The sequence below is a fragment of the Pristiophorus japonicus genome, chromosome 30, assembly GCF_044704955.1.
Source record: "Pristiophorus japonicus isolate sPriJap1 chromosome 30, sPriJap1.hap1, whole genome shotgun sequence".
In the NCBI taxonomy this organism is placed as follows: domain Eukaryota; kingdom Metazoa; phylum Chordata; class Chondrichthyes; family Pristiophoridae; genus Pristiophorus; species Pristiophorus japonicus.
Genome location: NC_092006.1, coordinates 2,458,225 through 2,477,725, shown reverse-complemented (window position 1 = coordinate 2,477,725; position 19,501 = coordinate 2,458,225). Strand labels below are relative to the sequence as shown.

Below are 19,501 nucleotides of genomic sequence, written 5' to 3'. Positions count from 1 at the left end.
AGGCCCATTCAGCCCCTCGAGCCTTTCACACAGGAACAGGAGGTGGCCATTCAGCCCCTCGAGCCTGTCACACAGGAACAGGAGGAGGCCCATTCAGCCCCTCGAGCCTGTTACACAGGAACAGGAGGAGGCCCATTCAGCCCCTCGAGCCTTTCATACAGGAACAGGAGGAGGCCCATTCAGCCCCTCGAGCCTGTTACACAGGAAAAGGAGGAGGCCCATTCAGCCCCTCGAGCCTGTTACACAGGAACAGGAGGAGGCCCATTCAGCCCCTCGAGCCTGTTACACAGGAACAGGAGGAGGCCCATTCAGCCCCTCGAGCCTGTCACACAGGAAAAGGAGGAGGCCCATTCAGCCCCTCGAGCCTGTTACACAGGAAAAGGAGGAGGCCCATTCAGCCCCTCGAGCCTGTTCCACCACTCAACGAGATCAGGGCTGATCCTGTATCCCAACTCCATTTAGCCGCCTTGCTTCCGTAACCCTTAATCCCCTTACCCAACAAAAATCTATCGATTGCAGATTTGACCTTTTCAATTGACCCCTGCCCTTGACAGATTTTGAGAGGAAAGTTTTCCAGATTCCTGCTGCACTTTGTGTGAAGAAGTGCTTCCTGACATCACCCCTGAACAGCCGGGCTCGAATTTTAAGTTGACACCCCTTTGTTCTGAACTCCCTCCATCCCATCAGAGGAAATATATTTCTCTGTCTCTCTCTCTCTCTACGCTATTGACTCTTTTTTTTAATCATCTTAAATCGCTCCCTAAATCTTCTACACTCGAGGGAATACAGGCGTAGTCTGTGCAATCTGTCCTCGGGATTTAACCCTGGTCCGCCCGGTATCAGTCTGATAACCCGTTAATTCCCCCCTCCCCCCCTCTCTTTCCAGGCCTGTCCTTCCGGTGACACGGACCCACGCAAAGCCCAGTGCTCGGGCTTCAACCATCTGCAGTTCATGGGGCGTTACTACGAGTGGGAACCCTTCACTGAGGGTAAGTGGACATGTGGGAGGCGGTTGTGCGGACTTTAACGGGGATGTTCTGTTATGTATGCAATAAAGGTTCAAACCGAGTACTTTTTAACTAAGCAAGGTACAATCTTGGCTCTGCTTTATTTAGGCCCAAAGTGCCTGACGCACAAAATGGCTGGCCTTTTATACCAGAGCAGCACCATGCGCGATCTGCTCAGTGGCCTCCAACACTGACACCATCTGGTGGCCACAAACAGCATGTACATACGTGACATGTTCGCACCAGCCCTCATTCAGTCTCCGCAAGATCCTGCTAATCTCCTGGGAGGACAGACGCCCCAACGTTAGCGTCCTCGACCAGGCCCAACATCCCCAGCATCGAAGTACTGACCACACTCGTCCAGCTCCGCTGGGCAGGGCCACATTGTCCACATGCCCCCCAGACACGAGACTCCCAAAGCAAGCGCTCTACTCGGAACTCCTTCACGGCAAACGAGCCAAAGGTGGGCAGAGGAAACGTTACAAGGGACCATCCTCAAAGCCTCCCTGATAAAGTGCAACATCCCCACCGACACCTGGGAGTCCCTGGCCCAAAGACCAGTCCGCCCTAAGTGGAGGGAGTGCATCCGGGAGGGGCGCTGAGCACCTCGAGTCTCGTCGCCGAGAGCGTGCAGAAACCAAGCGCAGGCAGCGGAAGGAGCGTGCGGCAAACCAGTCCCACCCTCCCCTTCCCTCAACCACTGTCTGTCCCACCTGTGACAGGGGACTGTGGCTCTCGTATTGGGCTGTTCAGTCACCTAAGGACTCATTGTTAGAGTGGAAGCAAGTCTTCCTCGATTCCGAGGGACTGCCGATGATGATGACTGAGGCAAGGTGTGTGGGTTGGAAGTGACTGAACGTGGAGGCATTCCACTTGGGACTGAGACCCTGAGAATCATTTCAGATCTCAACCATCCCCCTCCCCCCGCTACCAGGGACCCTTTGATCCCGATCATCATCTCCTCCCCAGATTACGCAGACCTCGTCCTTCCCAACGGCCAGTCAAACCACCCCCCTCACCTCCCAGACATCGACTATTCCAACGCTCTCCTGGCCGGCCTCCCTCCTTCCGCGCTCCGTAACCATCAGCTCATCCAAAACTATGCTGCCCCGTGTCCTAACTCACACCGAGTCCCACTCACCCATCACCCCCTGTGCTCGCTGCCCCGTGTCCTAACTCACACCCAGTCCCACTCACCCATCACCCACTGTGCTCGCTGCCCCGTGTCCTAACTCACACCGAGTCCCACTCACCCATCACCCCCTGTGCTCACTGCCCCGTGTCCTAACTCACACCCAGTCGCACTCACCCATCACCCCCTGTGCTCACTGCCCCGTGTCCTAACTCACACCCAGTCCCACTCACCCATCACCCCCTGTGCTCACTGTCCCGTGTCCTAACTCGCACCGAGTCCCACTCGCCCATCACCCCCTGTGCTCACTGACCACGTGTCCTAACTCGCACCGAGTCCCACTCACCCATCACCCCCTGTGCCCCGTGTCCTAACTCGCACCGAGTCCCGCTCACCCATCACCCCCTGTGCCCCGTGTCCTAACTCGCACCGAGTCCCGCTCACCCATCACCCCCTGTGCTCACTGACCCCGTGTCCTAACTCACACCCAGTCCCACTCACCCATCACCCCCTGTGCTCACTGCCCCGTGTCCTAACTCGCACCGAGTCCCACTCACCCATCACCCCCTGTGCTCACTGCCCCGTGTCCTAACTCGCACCGAGTCCCACTCACCCATCACCCCCTGTGTTCACTGCCCCCGTGTCCTAACTCACACCCAGTCCCACTCACCCATCACCCACTGTGCTCACTGACCCCGTGTCCTAACTCACACCCAGTCCCACTCACCCATCACCCCCTGTGCTCACTGCCCCGTGTCCTAACTCGCACCGAGTCCCACTCACCCATCCACCCCCTGTGCTCACTGCCCCTGTGTCCTAACTCGCACCGAGTCCCGCTCACCCATCACCCCCTGTGCTCACTGCCCCCGTGTCCCACTCACCCATCACCCCCTGTGCTCGCTTTCCGTGTCCTAACTCACACCCAGTCCCGCTCACCCATCACCCCCTGTGCTCACTGCCCTGTGTCCTAACTCACACCCAGTCCCACTCACCCATCACCCCCTGTGCTCGCTGACCTACATTGGCTCCCGGTTAAGCAACGCCTTGATTGCAAAATTCTCATCCGTGTTTACAAATCCCTCAGTGACTCTCGCCCCTCCCTACCTCTGTAACCTTCTCCAGCCCCTACACCCCTCCCTATCTCTGTAACCTCCTCCAGCCCCGACACCCCTCCCTATCTCTGTAACCTCCTCCAGCCCCTACACCCCTCCCTTTCTCTGTAACCCCCTCCAGCCCCTACACCCCTCCCTACCTCTGTAACCTTCTCCAGCCCCGACACCCCTCCCTATCTCTGTAACCACCTCCAGCCCCTACACCCCTCCCTTTCTCTGTAACCCCCTCCAGCCCTACAACCCTCCCAAGATCTCTCCGCTCCTCCAATTCTGCCCTCCTGACCATCCCTGATTATAATCGCTCCACCATCGGTGGCCGTGCCTTCAGCTGCCTGGGCTCCAAGCTCTGGAACTCCCTCCCTAAACCTCTCCGCCTCTCTCTCCTCCTGTTAAGTCGCTCCTTAAAACCTCCCTCTTTGATCCAGCTTCTGGTCACCTGCGCTAATATATCCGTGTGTGGCTCAGTGACAAATTTTGTTTGATAATCGCTCCTCGAAGCGCCTTGGGATATTTTATTGTGTTAAAGGTGCTATATAAAACTCCCTCAGTACCGCCCCTCCGACAGCGCAGTACAGTGTTCCCTTAGTACTGCCCCTCCGACAGCGCAGTACGGCACTCCCTCAGTACTGCCCCTCCGACAGCGCAGTACGGCACTCCCTCAGTACTGCCCCTCCGACAGCGCAGTGCGGCACTCCCTCAGTACTGCCCCTCCGACAGCGCAGTGCGGCACTCCCTCAGTACCGCCCCTCCGACAGTGCGGTGCTCCCTCAGTACTGCCCCTCCGACAGCGCAGTGCGGCGCTCCCTCAGTACTGCCCCTCCGACAGCGCAGTGCGGCACTCCCTCAGTACTGCCCCTCCGACAGCGCAGTACGGCACTCCCTCAGTACTGCCCCTCTAACAGCGCAGTACGGCGCTCCCTCAGTACTGCCCCTCTGACAGCGCAGTACGGCGCTCCCTCAGTATCACCCCTCCGACACACAGTACGGCGCTCCCTCAGTACTGCCCCTCCGACAGCGCAGTACGGCGCTCCCTCCGTGGGAGTGCCGGCCTGGATTTTGTGGTGGAGTGGGCCTTGAACCCAAGACCTTCTGACTCAGAGAGAGAGAGAGAGAGAGAGAGAGAGAGAGGGAGAGAGCGAGGGTGACCCACTGAGCCTCGGTTGACTGGGTGCGTAACCGCCCCGAAAGGTTTTTCCCAGATCCGAGCTAATCTGTGTGTGCGTACGTGAAAACAAACAAACGCAGTCAGTGACCAGGAAGCAGTTGTAATCCTTTTATTAATGAACCACAGCCTGTCTGAGTACAACAAGCAGATCATTGAGATTGTGGCTGGTCTGCTTAGCTGCGTTTCTGAACTTTGCTCGAACCGCAGCCGGTTTGCAGGCGAGGCGGGGACCGGAAAGCGGGAATGATCCTCGCGTGTCCTCGGGGCTGTGTCTGAGACACCTGCAGGAAAGTAGCTAGTGGCAGGGCTGGAGGGGAAGGGAGGGTGGGAGGCTGGGGGCAGGGTGGGTGAGTGATGTGCCCTTGAGCACACTGCGTTCTCTGGCTGTGTGTTGACAGTGGCTCCTGTCCAGTCTGCGATGAGATAGAAATGGGACAACATTCGGAAACACGGCCTTATTTTCCGCATGTACGCTGACGACACCCAGCCCAACCTCGCCGCGACTTCTCGCGACCCCACCGCGGTTTAGAACATCAGAAATAGGAGCAGGAGCCGGCCATTCGGCCCCTCGAGCCGGCTCCGCCATTCAATAAGATCATGGCTGATCCGATCATTGACTCAGCTCCACTTCCCCGCCCGCTCCCCATAACCCTTGACTCCCTTATCGCTCAAAAATCTGTCTACCTCCTCCTTAAACATATTCAATGACCCAGCCCCCACAGCTCTCTGGGGCAGAGAATTCCACAGATTCACCAGAAGAAATTCCTCCTCATCTCCATCCTAAATGGGCAACCCCTTATTCTGAGACTGTGCCCCCTAGTTCTAGATTCCCCCACGAGGGGAAACATCCTCTCTGCAGCTAGCCTGTCCAGCCCCCCTCAGAATCTTATACGTTTCAATAAGATCACCTCTCATTCTTCTGAACTCCAACGAATACAACCTGCTCAATCTTTCGTCATAAGACAATCCCTTCCTCTCCAGGAATCAACCTCGTGAACCTTCTCTGAACTGCCTCCAACGCAAGTATATCCCTCCTTAAATACAGAGACCAAAGCTGCACGCAGTACTCCAGGTGTGGCCTCACCAATACCCTGTACAGTTGTAGCAGGACTTCCCTGCTTTTATACTCCAGCCTCCTTGCAATAAAAACCAACATTCCATTTGCCGACTAACTTTTTGTGTTTCATGCACAAGGACCCCCAGGTCTCGAAATTGTCAGACTGCTTGTCCGACATCCAGTTCTGGATGAGCAGAAATTTTCTCCAATTGACTATTGGGAAGACTGAAGCCATTGTTTTCAGTCCCCGTCACAAACTCCGTTCCCCTAGCCACTGACTCCATCCCTCTCCCCAACTCCTGTCTGAGACTGAACCAGACTGTTCGCAACCCTGGTGTCCTATTTGACCCTGAAATGAGCTTCCGGCCACATATCCGTAGCATAACGAAAACCACCTGTTTCCACCTCCATAACATCGCCCGTCTCCACCCCTGCCTCAGCTCATCCGCTGCTGAAACCCTCATCCGTGCCTTTGTTACCTCCAGACTTGACTATTCCAACGCACTCCTGGCTGGCCTCCCACATTCTACCCGACGTAAACTAGAGGTGATCCAAAACTCGGCTGTCCCCGTGTCCTAACTCACACCGAGTCCCGCTCACCTATCACCCCCTGTGCTCACTGCCCCCGTGTCCTAACTCACACCCAGTCCCGCTCACGCATCACCCACTGTGCTCGCTGACCCCGTGTCCTAACTCACACCGAGTCCCACTCACCCATCACCCCCTGTGCTCACTGACCCCGTGTCCTAACTCGCACCGAGTCCTGCTCACCCATCACCCCTGTGCTCACTGCCCCATGTCCTAACTCGCACCGAGTCCCGCTCACCCATCACCCCCTGTGCTCACTGACCCCGTGTCCTAACTCACACCCAGTCCCGCTCACCCATCACCCCCTGTGCCCACTGCCCCATGTCCTAACTCGCACCGAGTCCCACTCACCCATCACCCCCTGTACTCACTGCCCCGTGTCCTAACTCGCACCGAGTCCCACTCACCCATCACCCCCTGTGCTCACTGTCCCGTGTCCTAACTCGCACCGAGTCCCGCTCACCCATCACTCCCTGTGCTCACTGCCCCGTGTCCTAACTCACACCCAGTCCCACTCACCCATCACCCCCTGTGCTCACTGCCCCGTGTCCTAACTCGCACCGAGTCCCGCTCACCCATCACTCCCTGTGCTCACTGCCCCATGTCCTAACTCACACCGAGTCCCACTCACCCATCACCCCCTGTGCTCACTGCCCCGTGTCCTAACTCACACCGAGTCCCACTCACCCATCACCCCCTGTGCTCACTGCCCCGTGTCCTAACTCGCACCGAGTCCCACTCACCCATCACCCACTGTGCTCACTGCCCCGTGTCCTAACTCACACCCAGTCCCGCTCACCCATCACCCACTGTGCTCACTGACCGACATTAGCTCCCAGTCCAGCAACGCCTCGATTTCAAAATTCTCATCCTTATTTTCAAATCTTTCCATGGCCTCGCCCCTCCCTATCTCTGTAACCCCCTCCAGCCCCCTACACCCCTCCCTATCTCTGTAACCTCCTCCAGCCCCTACACCCCTCCCTATCTCTGTAACCCCCTCCAGCCCCTACACCCCTCCCTATCTCTGTAACCCCCTCCAGCCCCTACACCCCTCCCTATCTCTGTAACCCCCTCCAGCCCCTACACCCCTCCCTATCTCTGTAACCCCCTCCAGCCCCTACACCCTCCCTATCTCTGTAACCCCCTCCAGCCCCTACACCCCTCCCTATCTCTGTAACCCCCTCCAGCCCCTACACCCCTCCCTATCTCTGTAACCCCCTCCAGCCCCTACACCCCTCCCTATCTCTGTAACCTCCTCCAGCCCCTACACCCCTCCCTATCTCTTATAATCTCCTCCAGCCTCACAACCGCCCCCCCCACCCCCCACCCCGAGATGTCTGTGCTCCACTAATTCTGCCCCCTCGAGCATCCCAGATTATAATCGCTCAACCATCGGTGGCCGTGCCTTCTGTTGCCTGGGCCCCAAGCTCTGGAACTCCCTCCCTAAACATCTCCGCCTCTCCTTCCTCCTTCAGGACGCTCCTTCAAACCTACCTCTGTGACCCAGCTTTTGGTCACCTGCTCCTAATATCTCCAGTGTCAGCCAATGGCTCAGTGGGCAGCACCCTTGCCTCTGAGTCAGAAGGACGTGGGTTCGTGTCTCACTCCAGGGACTTGAGCACAAAAATCTAGGCTGACACTCAGAAGTAATGCCTTTCGGATGAGACATTAAACCGAGGCCCCGTCTGCCCTCTCGGGTGGATGTAAAAGATCCCGGGGCCACTATTTCGAGGAAGAGCAGGGGGAGTTCTCCCCGGTGTCCTGGGGCCAATATTTATCCCTCAACCAACGTCACTAAAACAGATGATCTGGGCCATTATCACATTGCTGTGTGTGGGAGCTTGCTGTGCACAAATGGGCGTTTCCCACATTACAACAGTGACCACACTTGTTGGCTGTGAAGTGGTTTGGGACGACCCAAATGGTCATGAAAGGCGCTATATAAATGCAAGTCTTTCCTGCATGGCTTGGTGTCAAACTGAGTCTGATAATCGGTCCTGTGAGAAACGCCTCGGGCAATTTACTACTGTTGATGTTGTTAGTCGTCACTGAGGCGTATGATCTTGTCCAGCGTGGCAATCAGGGCACCACAATTGCTTGCTGAGCCCCCGGGGCGAGACAGGGATTAACAGCTCAGCCTCCGATCATAATCCCTCGTCGGAAAGTCCAGTAGGAGCGGGTGTCAAAGGAGGGGCAGCACCGAGCGTGGCTAATACACCGCGCCTCTCCCCAAGGCCGAATAGTCTGCGAGTGCGCGCTGTCTGGAGCGGACTGGAGGGCGGAACCTGTGCCCCAGCAGTCAGCGCAGGAAGGACAAGAGAAGACTTGCATTTCTGTAGCGCCTTTCATCACCACTGGTCGTCCCAAAGCACTTCACACACAACGAAGCACTTCTTTAAAGTGTGGTCGCTGTTGTAATGTGGGAAACACGGCAGCCACTTTGCGCACAGCAAGCTCCCACACACAACAATGTGATAATGACCCAGATCATCGTTTTTTTTTACTGGTGTGGGTTGAGGGATAAATATTGGCCCCAGGACACCGGGGAGAACTCCCCCTGCTCTTCTTTCAAATAGTGGCCCCGGGATCTTTTACATCCTCCCGAGAGGGCAGACGGGGCCTCGGTTTAAAGACTCATCCGAAAGATGTCACCTCCGACAGTGCGGCGCTCCCTCAGTACCGCCCCTCCGACAGTGCGGCGCTCCCTCAGTACCGCCCCTCCGACAGTGCGGCGCTCCCTCAGTACCGCCCCTCCGACAGTGCGGCGCTCCCTCAGTACCACCCCTCCGACAGTGCGGCGCTCCCTCAGTACCGCCCCTCCGACAGCGCGGGGCTCCCTCAGTACTGCCCCTCTGACAGCGCGGCGCTCCCTCAGAACTGCCCCTCTGACAGCGCGGCGCTCCCTCAGAACTGCCCCTCCGACAGTGCAGCTCTCCCTCAGTACTGCCCCTCCGACAGTGCGGCGCTCCCTCAGTATTGCCCCTCCTACAGCGCGGGGCTCCCTCAGTACTGCCCCTCTGACAGCGCGGCGCTCCCTCAGTACTGCCCCTCCGACAGAGCGGCGCTCCCTCAGTACTGCTCCTCCGACAGTGCAGCTCTCCCTCAGTACTGCCCCTCCGACAGTGCGGCGCTCCCTCAGTACTGCCCCTCCGACAGTGCAGCTCTCCCTCAGTACTGCCCCTCCGACAGCGCGGCGCTCCCTCAGTACTGCCCCTCCGACAGAGCGGCGCTCCCTCAGTACCGCCCCACCGACAGTGCGGCGCTCCCTCAGTACCGCCCCACCGACAGTGCGGCGCTCCCTCAATACCGCCCCTCCGACAGTGCGGCGCTCCCTCAGTACCGCCCCTCCGACAGTGCGGCGCTCCCTCAGTACTGCCCCTCCGACAGTGCGGCGCTCCCTCAGTACTGGTCTCCGACAGTGCGGCGCTCCCTCAGTACTGCCCCTCCGACAGCGCGGCACTCCCTCAGTACTGCCCCTCCGACAGCGTGGCACTCCCTGAGTACTGCCCCTCCGACAGCGCGGCACTCCCTCAGTACCGCCCCTCCGACAGCGCGGCACTCCCTCAGTACTGCCCCTCCGACAGCGCGGCATTCCCTGAGTACTGCCCCTCCGACAGCGTGCTCCCTCAGTACTGACAATTGGAGTGCCGGTCTGGATTATGTGCTGAAGTGGGACTCGAACCCATGACCTTCTGAGTCGGGGAGAGAATGAGACCCACTGAGCCACGATACCCAGTGGGGAGAAGGTTAATTAACCCACCGAGCCTCCGTCAGCCGGTGTGGAGGGAGGTGATCGGGGAGCGAGCAGCACACAGCTGCTTTCAGTGAGGAGGAATGTTTGCCCGGATTCGATTACTGTTAACTAAACAGTTAGATTGCCATAAAATGTAACTGGTCTGTCAGGCATTCAGAGTTAAACATTCGTGGACAATCCGTCTCGCTCTGTGTGGAGAAAAACCGCTCTCGCTGCCAGTTATACAGAAGGTCACTGTGCCTTTTATAGAGGTTAATAGCCGCAGCCCAGTCAAAGACTACCTTATTCATTTAAAAACGAAACGGCAAGATCAAAGCCTCCGCTATGTTTTCCCTCCCACCGCTCTCCTGAAGATGCTGACTCTCACTGGGGTACAGTCCCACACACACTGACTCTCACTGGGGTACAGTCCCACACACACTGACTCTCACTGGGGTACAGTCCCACACACACTGACTCTCACTGGGGTACAGTCCCACACACACTGACTCTCACTGGGGTACAGTCCCAAACACAGTGACTCTCACTGGGGTACGGGTTCCACACACACTGACTCTCACTGGGGTACGGGTCCCACACACACTGACTCTCACTGGGGTACAGTCCCACACACACTGACTCTCACTGGGGTACGGGTCCCACACACACTGACTCTCACTGGGGTACAGTCCCACTCACACTGACTCTCACTGGGGTACAGTCCCACACACACTGACTCTCACTGGGGTACAGTCCCGCGCACACTGACTCTCACTGGGGTACGGGTCCCACACACACTGACTCTCACTGGGGTACAGTCCCACACACACTGACTCTCACTGGGGTACAGTCCCACACACTGACTCTCACTGGGGTACGGGTCCCACACAAACTGACTCTCACTGAGGTACGGGTCCCACACAAACTGACTCTCACTGGGGTACAGTTCCACACACACTGACTCTCACTGGGGTACGGGTCCCTCTCACACTGACTCTCACTGGGGTACAGTCCCACACACACTGACTCTCACTGGGGTACGGGTCCCACACACACTGACTCTCACTGGGGTACAGTCCCACACACACTGACTCTCACTGGGGTACGGGTCCCACACAAACTGACTCTCACTGGGGTACAGTCCCACACACACTGACTCTCACTGGGGTATAGTCCCACATACACTGAATGTCACTGGGGTACAGTCCCACACAAACTGACTCTCACTGGGGTACGGGTCCCACACACACTGACTCTCACTGGGGTACGGGTCCCACACACACTGACTCTCACTGGGGTACAGTCCCACACACACTGACTCTCACTGGGGTACGGGTCCCACACACACTGACTCTCACTGGGGTACAGTCCCACACACACTGACTCTCACTGGGGTACAGTCCCACACACACTGACTCTCACTGGGGTACAGTCCCACACACACTGACTCTCACTGGGGTACAGTCCCACACACACTGACTCTCACTGGGGTACAGTCCCACACACACTGACTCTCACTGGGGTACGGGTCCCACACACACTGACTCTCACTGGGGTACAGTCCCACACACACTGACTCTCACTGGGGTACAGTCCCACACACACTGACTCTCACTAGGGTACAGTCCCACACACTGACTCTCACTGGGGTACAGTCCCACACACATCGACTCTCTCTGGGGTACGGGTCCCACACACACTGACTCTCACTGGGGTACGGGTCCCACACACACTGACTCTCACTGGGGTACAGTCCCACACACACTGACTCTCACTGGGGTACAGTCCCACACACACTGACTCTCACTGGGGTACAGTCCCACACACACTGACTCTCACTGGGGTACGGGTCCCACACACACTGACTCTCACTGGGGTACAGTCCCACACACATCGACTCTCACTGGGGTACGGTCCCACACACACTGACTCTCACTGGGGTACAGTCCCACACACACTGACTCTCACTGGGGTATAGTCCCACACACACTGACTCTCACTGGGGTACAGTCCCACACACACTGACTCTCACTGGGGTACAGTCCCACACACACTGACTCTCACTGGGGTACGGGTCCCACTCTCACTGGGGTACGGGTCCCACACACACTGACTCTCACTGAGGTACGGGTCCCACACACAGTGACTCTCACTGGGGTACAGTCCCACACACACTGACTCTCACTGGGGTATGGGTCACACACACATACTTTCACTGGGGTACAGTCCCACACACACTGACTGTCACTGTGGTATGGGTCCCACACATACTGACTCATTACAATATACATCAATGATTTGGATGAAGGAATTGAATGTAATATCTCCAAGTTTGCAGATGACACTAAGCTGGGTGACGGTGTGAGCTGTGAGGAGGATGCTAAGAGGCTGCAGGGTGACTTGGACAGGTTAGGTGAGTGGGCAAATGCATGGCAGATGCAGTATAATGTGGATAAATATGAGGTTATCCACTTTGGGGGCAAAAACGTGAAGACAGAATATTATCTGAACGGTGGCAGATTAGGAAAAGGGGAGGTGCAACGAGAACTGGGTGTCATGGTTCATCAGTCTTTGAAAGTTGGCATGCAGGTACAGCAGGCGGTGAAGAAGGCAAATGGTATGTTGGCCTTCATAGCGAGGGGATTTGAGTATAGGAGCAGGGAGGTGTTACTGCAGTTGTACAGGGCCTTGGTGAGGCCTCACCTGGAATATTGTGTTCAGTTTTGGTCTCTAATCTGAGGAAGGATGTTCTTGCCATTGAGGGAGTGCAGCGAAGGTTCACCAGACTGATTCCCGGGATGGCAGGACTGACATGAGGAGAGACTGGATCAACTGGGCCTTTATACATTGGAGTTTAGAAGGATGAGAGGGGATCTTATAGAAACACACAAGATTCTGACGGGACTGGACAGGTTAGATACGAGTAGATTGTTCCTGATGTTGGGGAATCCAGAACCAGGGGATACAGTCTAAGGATAAGGGGTAAGCCATTTAGGACTGAGATGAGGAGAAACTTCTTCACTCAGAGAGTTGTTAACCTGTGGAATTCCCTGCCGCAGAAAGTTGTTGGGGCCAGTTCATTGGATATATTCAAGGGGGAGTTAGATGTGGCCCTTACGGCTAAAGGGATCAAGGGGTATGGAGAGAAAGCAGGAATGGGGTACTGAGGGAATGATCAGCCATGATCTTATCGAATGGCGGTGCAGGCTCGAAGGGCCGAATGGCCTACTTCTGCACCTATTTTCTATGTTTCTATGACCCTCACTGGGGTATGGGTCCCACACACACTGTCGGAGGGGCAGTACTGAGGGAGCGCCGCACTGTCGGAGGGGCAGTACTGAGGGAGCGCCGCACTGTCGGAGGGGCAGTACTGAGGGAGCGCCGCACTGTCGGAGGGGCAGTACTGAGGGAGCGCCGCACTGTCGGAGGGGCAGTACTGAGGGAGCGCCGCACTGTCGGAGGGGCGGTACTGAGGGAGCGCCGCACAGTCGGAGGGGCAGTACTGAGGGAGCGCCGCACTGTCGGAGGGGCAGTACTGAGGGAGCGCCGCACTGTCGGAGGGGCGGTACTGAGGGAGCGCCGCACTGTCGGAGGGGCGGTACTGAGGGAGCGCCGCACTGTCGGAGGGGCAGTACTGAGGGAGCGCCGCACTGTCGGAGGGGCAGTACTGAGGGAGTGCCGCACTGTCGGAGGGGCAGTACTGAGGGAGTGCCGCACTGTCGGAGGTGCCGTCTTTCGGATAAGACTTTAAGCCGAGGCCCCATCTGCCCCCTCAAGTGACCCTAAAAGATCCCATGGCCACTATTTCAAAGAAGAGCAGGGGGAGTTCTCCCCGGTGTCCTGGGGCCAATATTTATCCCTCGACCAACATCACTAAAACAGATGATGTGGGTCATTATCACATCGCTGTGTGTGGGGGCTTGCCCTGTGCACATTGGCTGCTGCGTTTCCCACATTACAACAGTGACCACACTCCAAACGTACGTCAATGGGTGTGAAGGGCTTTGGAATGTCCTGAGGGGCTGAAAGGGAGCTGGGGAAAGCGCGTCTTTCTGAGGGGTGGGTAACTCTCTGGGCCCTGGGTAAGGGAGGTCGGGAGGTCGGACCCTCTGACCTCTACACGTGCGGTAACCGCGAGAGACGGAGCAGGCAATATTTCACTCACACTGAAGCCGCTTACCGTGGCTGGCACTTGACCGGAGCCAGCGTCACGCACGGAAATTTATTGCCCCAAATTAAGCAGACTGGGTCAGGCGCGCGATGCTCGCTTGCCTGTGAGTTACTGCCTGCCTCTTGGGATGAAAAATCATTTGTCGAGACCTGTCTGGCACGTCGCCCAGTGTCTGTGTCGGCCTTTGGCTCTGCTCCTTTCCCCTCCCCCGTCTCCCCCGACCTCCCCGTCACTCTGCAGTCGATGGGGTGCATTTGCCAGATTGTTATCCCCGATCTCCGCCCGTTTAGTGAGGTTCGCCGGACGGGTATCCAATTGGCTGACGGCTGCATTAATTGAGCGAGGCACCAAGGCGTCTATCGAGTGTCCGCAGAGTTGGTCACAAGCCCACGCGTGTGTAGTAGCAAGATAAAGACGTGCATTTCTATAGCGCCTTTCATGACCACCGGACGTCCCAAAGCGCTTCACAGCCAATGATTTTGGAGTGTGGTCACTGTTGGAATGTGGGAAACACGGCAGCCAACAGGCGCACAGCAAGCTCCCACACACCGCGATGTGATAATGAACCCAGAGCATCTGTTTTTGTTGTGCTGGCCCCAGGACACTGGAGCGAATTCCCCCTGCTCTTTTACATCCACCTGAGAGAGCAGACGGGGTCCCTGTTTAACATCTCTTCCGAAAGACGGCCGCTCCGACAGTGCGGCACTCCCTCAGTACCGCCCCTCCGACAGCGCGGCACTCCCTCAGTACTGCCCCTCCGACAGTGCGGTGCTCCCTCAGTACTGCCCCTCCGACAGTGCGGCGCTCCCTCAGTACTGCCCCTCCGACAGTGCGGCACTCCCTCAGTACCGCCCCTCCGACAGTGCGGCGCTCCCTCAGTACTGGTCTCCGACAGTGCGGCTCTCCCTCAGTACTGGTCTCCGACAGTGCGGCTCTCCCTCAGTACTGCCCCTCCGACAGTGCGGCACTCCCTCAGTACCGCCCCTCCGACAATGCGGCACTCCCTCAGTACCGCCCCTCCGACAGTGCGGCACTCCCTCAGTACTGCCCCTCCGACAGTGCGGCGCTCCCTCAGTACTGCCCCTCCGATAGTGCGGCGCTCCCTCAGTACTGCCCCTCCGACAGTGCGGTGCTTCCTCAGTACCGCTCCTCCGACAGTGCGGCGCTCCCTCAGTACCGCTCCTCCGACAGTGCGGCGCTCCCTCAGTACCGCTCCTCCGACAGTGCGGCACTCCCTCAGTACCGCCCCTCCGACAGTGCGGCACTCCCTCAGTACCGCCCCTCCGACAGTGCGGCACTCCCTCAGTACCGCCCCTCCGACAGTGCGGCCCTCCCTCAGTGCTGCCCCTCCGACAGTGCGGCACTCCCTCAGTACTGCCCCTCCCTCAGTGCGGCACTCCCTCAGTACTGCCCCTCCGACAGTGCGGCACTCCCTCAGTACTGCCCCTCCCTCAGTGCGGCACTCCCTCAGTACTGCCCCTCCCTCAGTGCGGCACTCCCTCAGTGCTGCCCCTCCAACAGTGTGGCACTCCCTCAGTGCGGCACTCCCTCAGTACTGCCCCTCCGACAGTGCGGCACTCCCTCAGTACCGCCCCTCCGACAGTGCGGCGCTCCCTCAGTACTGCTCCTCCGACAGTGCGGCACTCCCTCACTACCGCCCCTCCGACAGTGCGGCACTCCCTCAGCACTGCCCCTCCGACAGTGACGCTCCCTCAGTACCGCCCCTCCGACAGTGTGGCACTCCCTCAGTGCGGCACTCCCTCAGTACTGCCCCTCCAACAGTGTGGCACTCCCTCAGTGCGGCACTCCCTCAGTACTGCCCCTCTGACAGTGCGGCACTCCCTCAGTACTGCCCCTCCGACAGTGCGGCACTCCCTCAGTACTGTCCCTCCGACAGTGCGGCACTCCCTCAGTACTGTCCCTCCGACAGTGCGGCACTCCCTCAGTACTGTCCCTCCGACAGTGCGGCACTCCCTCAGTACTGTCCCTCCGACAGTGCGGCACTCCCTCAGTACTGCCCCTCCGACAGTGCGGCGCTCCCTCAGTACTGCCCCTCCGACAGTGCGGCACTCCCTCAGTACTGTCCCTCCGACAGTGCGGCACTCCCTCAGTACTGTCCCTCCGACAGTGTGGCACTCCCTCAGTACTGTCCCTCCGACAGTGCGGCACTCCCTCAGTACTGTCCCTCCGACAGTGTGGCACTCTCTCAGTACTGCCCCTCCGACAGCGCAGTACGGCGCTCCCTCAGTACTGCCCCTCCGACAGCGCAGTACGGCGCTCCCTCAGTATTGCCCCTCCGACAGTGCGGCGCTCCCTCAGTACTGCCCCTCCGACAGTGCGGCGCTCCCTCAGTACTGTCCCTCCGACAGTGCGGCACTCCCTCAGTACTGTCCCTCCGACAGTGTGGCACTCCCTCAGTACTGCCCCTCCGACAGTACGGCGCTCCCTCAGTATTGCCCCTCCGACAGTGCGGCGCTCCCTCAGTACTGCCTCTCCGACAGTGCGGCGCTCCCTCAGTACTGCCCCTCCGACAGAGCGGCACTCCCTCAGTACTGCCTCTCCCTCAGTGCGGCACTCCCTCAGTACCGCCCCTCCGGCAGTGCAACTCTCCCTCAGCGCGGCACTCCCTCAGTACTGCCTCTCCGACAGTGCGGCACTCCCTCAGTACTGCCCCTCCGGCAGTGCAAATCTCCCTCAATGCGGCACTCCCTCAGTACCGCCCCTCCGGCAGTGCAAATCTCCCTCAATGCGGCGCTCCCTCAGTACTCCACTGGGAGTGGTGCGGGTAGTGCAAGTTACCCCTAGGGCACTGCCCCCTTCCTCGCGTCCGCTGGAGGATGCCTTATGTGCAAACCCCAAGTAGCCGGGCCTTGGCCTGTCACCGCGACCCTGGGCGAAGTCCGCTGCTGGCAGGACTCTCGCTCCGTCTCATCGGCTTCCAGCAACCACAAGTGAAGCAGCATTCTCTTGAGGAAGCTCACTGTAACAGCATTGTGGACATTCCAAATATATGGCAGTGCCAAATGACTTGGAATCAAGCCTTCGGAGCAGGGAAAAGAAATGAAAAAATCTACAATTCCTGGACAAACTTCAAAACACAGCAATGTGTTCACACAATCCCGACCAACAGTGAACGCCCATTATACAAGGACGGGATTATAACCCAGAACGCCCATGACGCAGCAACTGGCCCATCAGTGAGTCAGAGGTCGTGGGTTCAAATCCCACTCCAGGGACCTGAGCACAGAAATCCAGGCTGGCACTCCAGTGCAGTACTGAGGGAGCGCCGCACTGCGCTGTCGGAGGGGCAGTACTGAGGGAGCGCCGCACTGCGCTGTCGGAGGGGCAGTACTGAGGGAGCGCCGCACTGCACTGTCGGAGGGGCAGTACTGAGGGAGCGCCGCACTGTCGGAGGGGCAATACTGAGGGAGCGCCGTACTGTCGGAGGGGCAGTACTGAGGGAGTGCCGCACTGTCGGAGAGGCAGTACTGAGGGAGTGCCGCACTGTCGGAGGGGTGGTACTGAGGGAGCGCCGCACTGTCGGAGAGGCAGTACTGAGGGAGTGCCGCACTGTCGGAGGGGGCAGTACTGAAGGAGCGCCGCACTGTCGGAGGGGCAGTACTGAGGGAGTGCCGCACTGTCGGATGAGACGTTAAACCGAGGCCCCGTCTGCCCTCTCGGGTGGATGTAAAAGATCCCGGGGCCACTATTGGAAGAAGAGCAGGGGGAGTTCTCCCCGGTGTCCTGGGGCCAATATTTATCCCTCAACCAACATCACTAAAACAGATGATCCGGGTCATTATCACATCGCTGTGTGTGGGAGCTTGCTGTGCACAAATTGGCTGCCGCGTTTCCCACATTACAACAGTGACCACACTCCAAAAGTACTTCACCTCTCTCTCTCTCTCACTCTCTCTCTCTCACACTGATGTGCAATCGCTCACATGCTCACACACACAGACACTCTCACTCTCACACGCACGTACTCAATTGCACTCACTCACTGTGTGTCTCTCTCCCCCTCCCCCTCCCCCCCCTCCGTTTCTCCCCTCCCCCCCTCCGTCTCTCCCCTCCCCCCCTCCGTCTCTCCCCTCCCCCCCTCCGTCTCTCCCCTCCCCCCTCCGTCTCTCCCCTCCCCCCCTCCGTCTCTCCCCTCCCCCCCTCCGTCTCTCCCCTCCCCCCCTCCGTCTCTCCCCTCCCCCCCCCGTCTCTCCCCTCCCCCCCTCCGTCTCTCCCCTCCCCCCCTCCGTCTCTCCCCTCCCCCCCTCCGTCTCTCCCCTCCCCCCCTCCGTCTCTCCCCTCCCCCCCTCCGTCTCTCCCCTCCCCCCCTCCGTCTCTCCCCTCCCCCCCTCCGTCTCTCCCCTCCCCCCCTCCGTCTCTCCCCTCCCCCCCTCCGTCTCTCCCCTCCCCCCCCTCCGTCTCTCCCCTCCCCCCTCCGTCTCTCGTCTCTCCCCTCCGTCTCTCCCCTCCCCCCCTCCGTCTCTCCCCTCCCCCCCTCCGTCTCTCCCCTCCCCCCCTCCGTCTCTCCCCTCCCCCCCTCCGTCTCTCCCCTCCCCCCCTCCGTCTCTCCCCTCCCCCCCTCCGTCTCTCCCCTCCTCTCCCCCCTCCGTCTCTCCCCTCCCCCCTCCCTCTCCCCCCCTCCGTCTCTCCCCTCCCCCCCTCCGTCTCTCCCCTCCCCCCCTCCGTCTCTCCCCTCCCCCCCTCCGTCTCTCCCCTCTCCCCCCCCCTCCGTCTCTCCCCTCCCCCCCTCCGTCTCTCCCCTCCCCCCCCTCCGTCTCTCCCCTCCCCCCCCTCCGTCTCTCCCCTCCCCCCCCTCCGTCTCTCCCCTCTCACCCCCTCCGTCTCTCCCCTCCCCCCTCCGTCTCTCCCCTCCCCCCTCCGTCTCTCCCCTCCCCCCTCCGTCTCTCCCCTCCCCCCCTCCGTCTCTCCCCTCCCCCCCTCCGTCTCTCCCCCCCCCCCCCTCCGTCTCTCCCCTCCCCCCCTCCGTCTCTCCCCTCCCCCCCTCCGTCTCTCCCCTCCCCCCCTCCGTCTCTCCCCTCCCCCCCCTCCGTCTCTCCCCTCCCCCCTCCGTCTCTCCCCTCCCCCCCTCCCGTCTCTCCCCGCCCCCCTCCGTCTCTCCCCTCCCCCCTCCGTCTCTCCCCTCCCCCCCCTCCGTCTCTCCCCTCCCCCCCTCCGTCTCTCCCCTCCCCCCCCTCCGTCTCTCCCTCCCCCCCTGTGCCCCCAGTCTCTCCCCTCCCCCCTCCGTCTCTCCCCTCCCCCCCTCCCCTCAGTCTCTCCCCTCCCCCCTCCGTTCTCTCCCCCCTCCCCCCCCCCCCCGTGTCCCCCCGCGCCCCCCCTCAGTCTCTCCCCTCCCCCCCCCGTGTCCCCCCGCGCCCCCCCGCGCCCCCCCTCAGTCTCTCCCCTCCCCCCTCCCCCCCTCCGTCTCTCCCCTCCCCCCCTCCGTCTCCCCCCTCCCCCCCCCCCCCCGTGTCCCCCCGCGCCCCCCCTGTTGCCCCGGCGGTGTATACCAGTACAGTCCCACCCCGTACAGCTGCCC

At 59.7% G+C, this 19,501-nt stretch overlaps 1 protein-coding gene across 1 annotated transcript in view; it reads left to right on the top strand.

Annotated features, from left to right (window-relative positions):
• LOC139240148 (thrombospondin type-1 domain-containing protein 4-like) overlaps positions 1 to 19,501 on the top strand; it is a 127,306-nt gene that overhangs the window by 41,424 nt on the left and 66,381 nt on the right. The window contains exon 6 of the mRNA XM_070868530.1: positions 887 to 989. Within this exon, the coding sequence (XP_070724631.1) occupies positions 887 to 989 (103 nt within the window). The remainder of the gene's footprint in view (positions 1 to 886; positions 990 to 19,501) is intronic.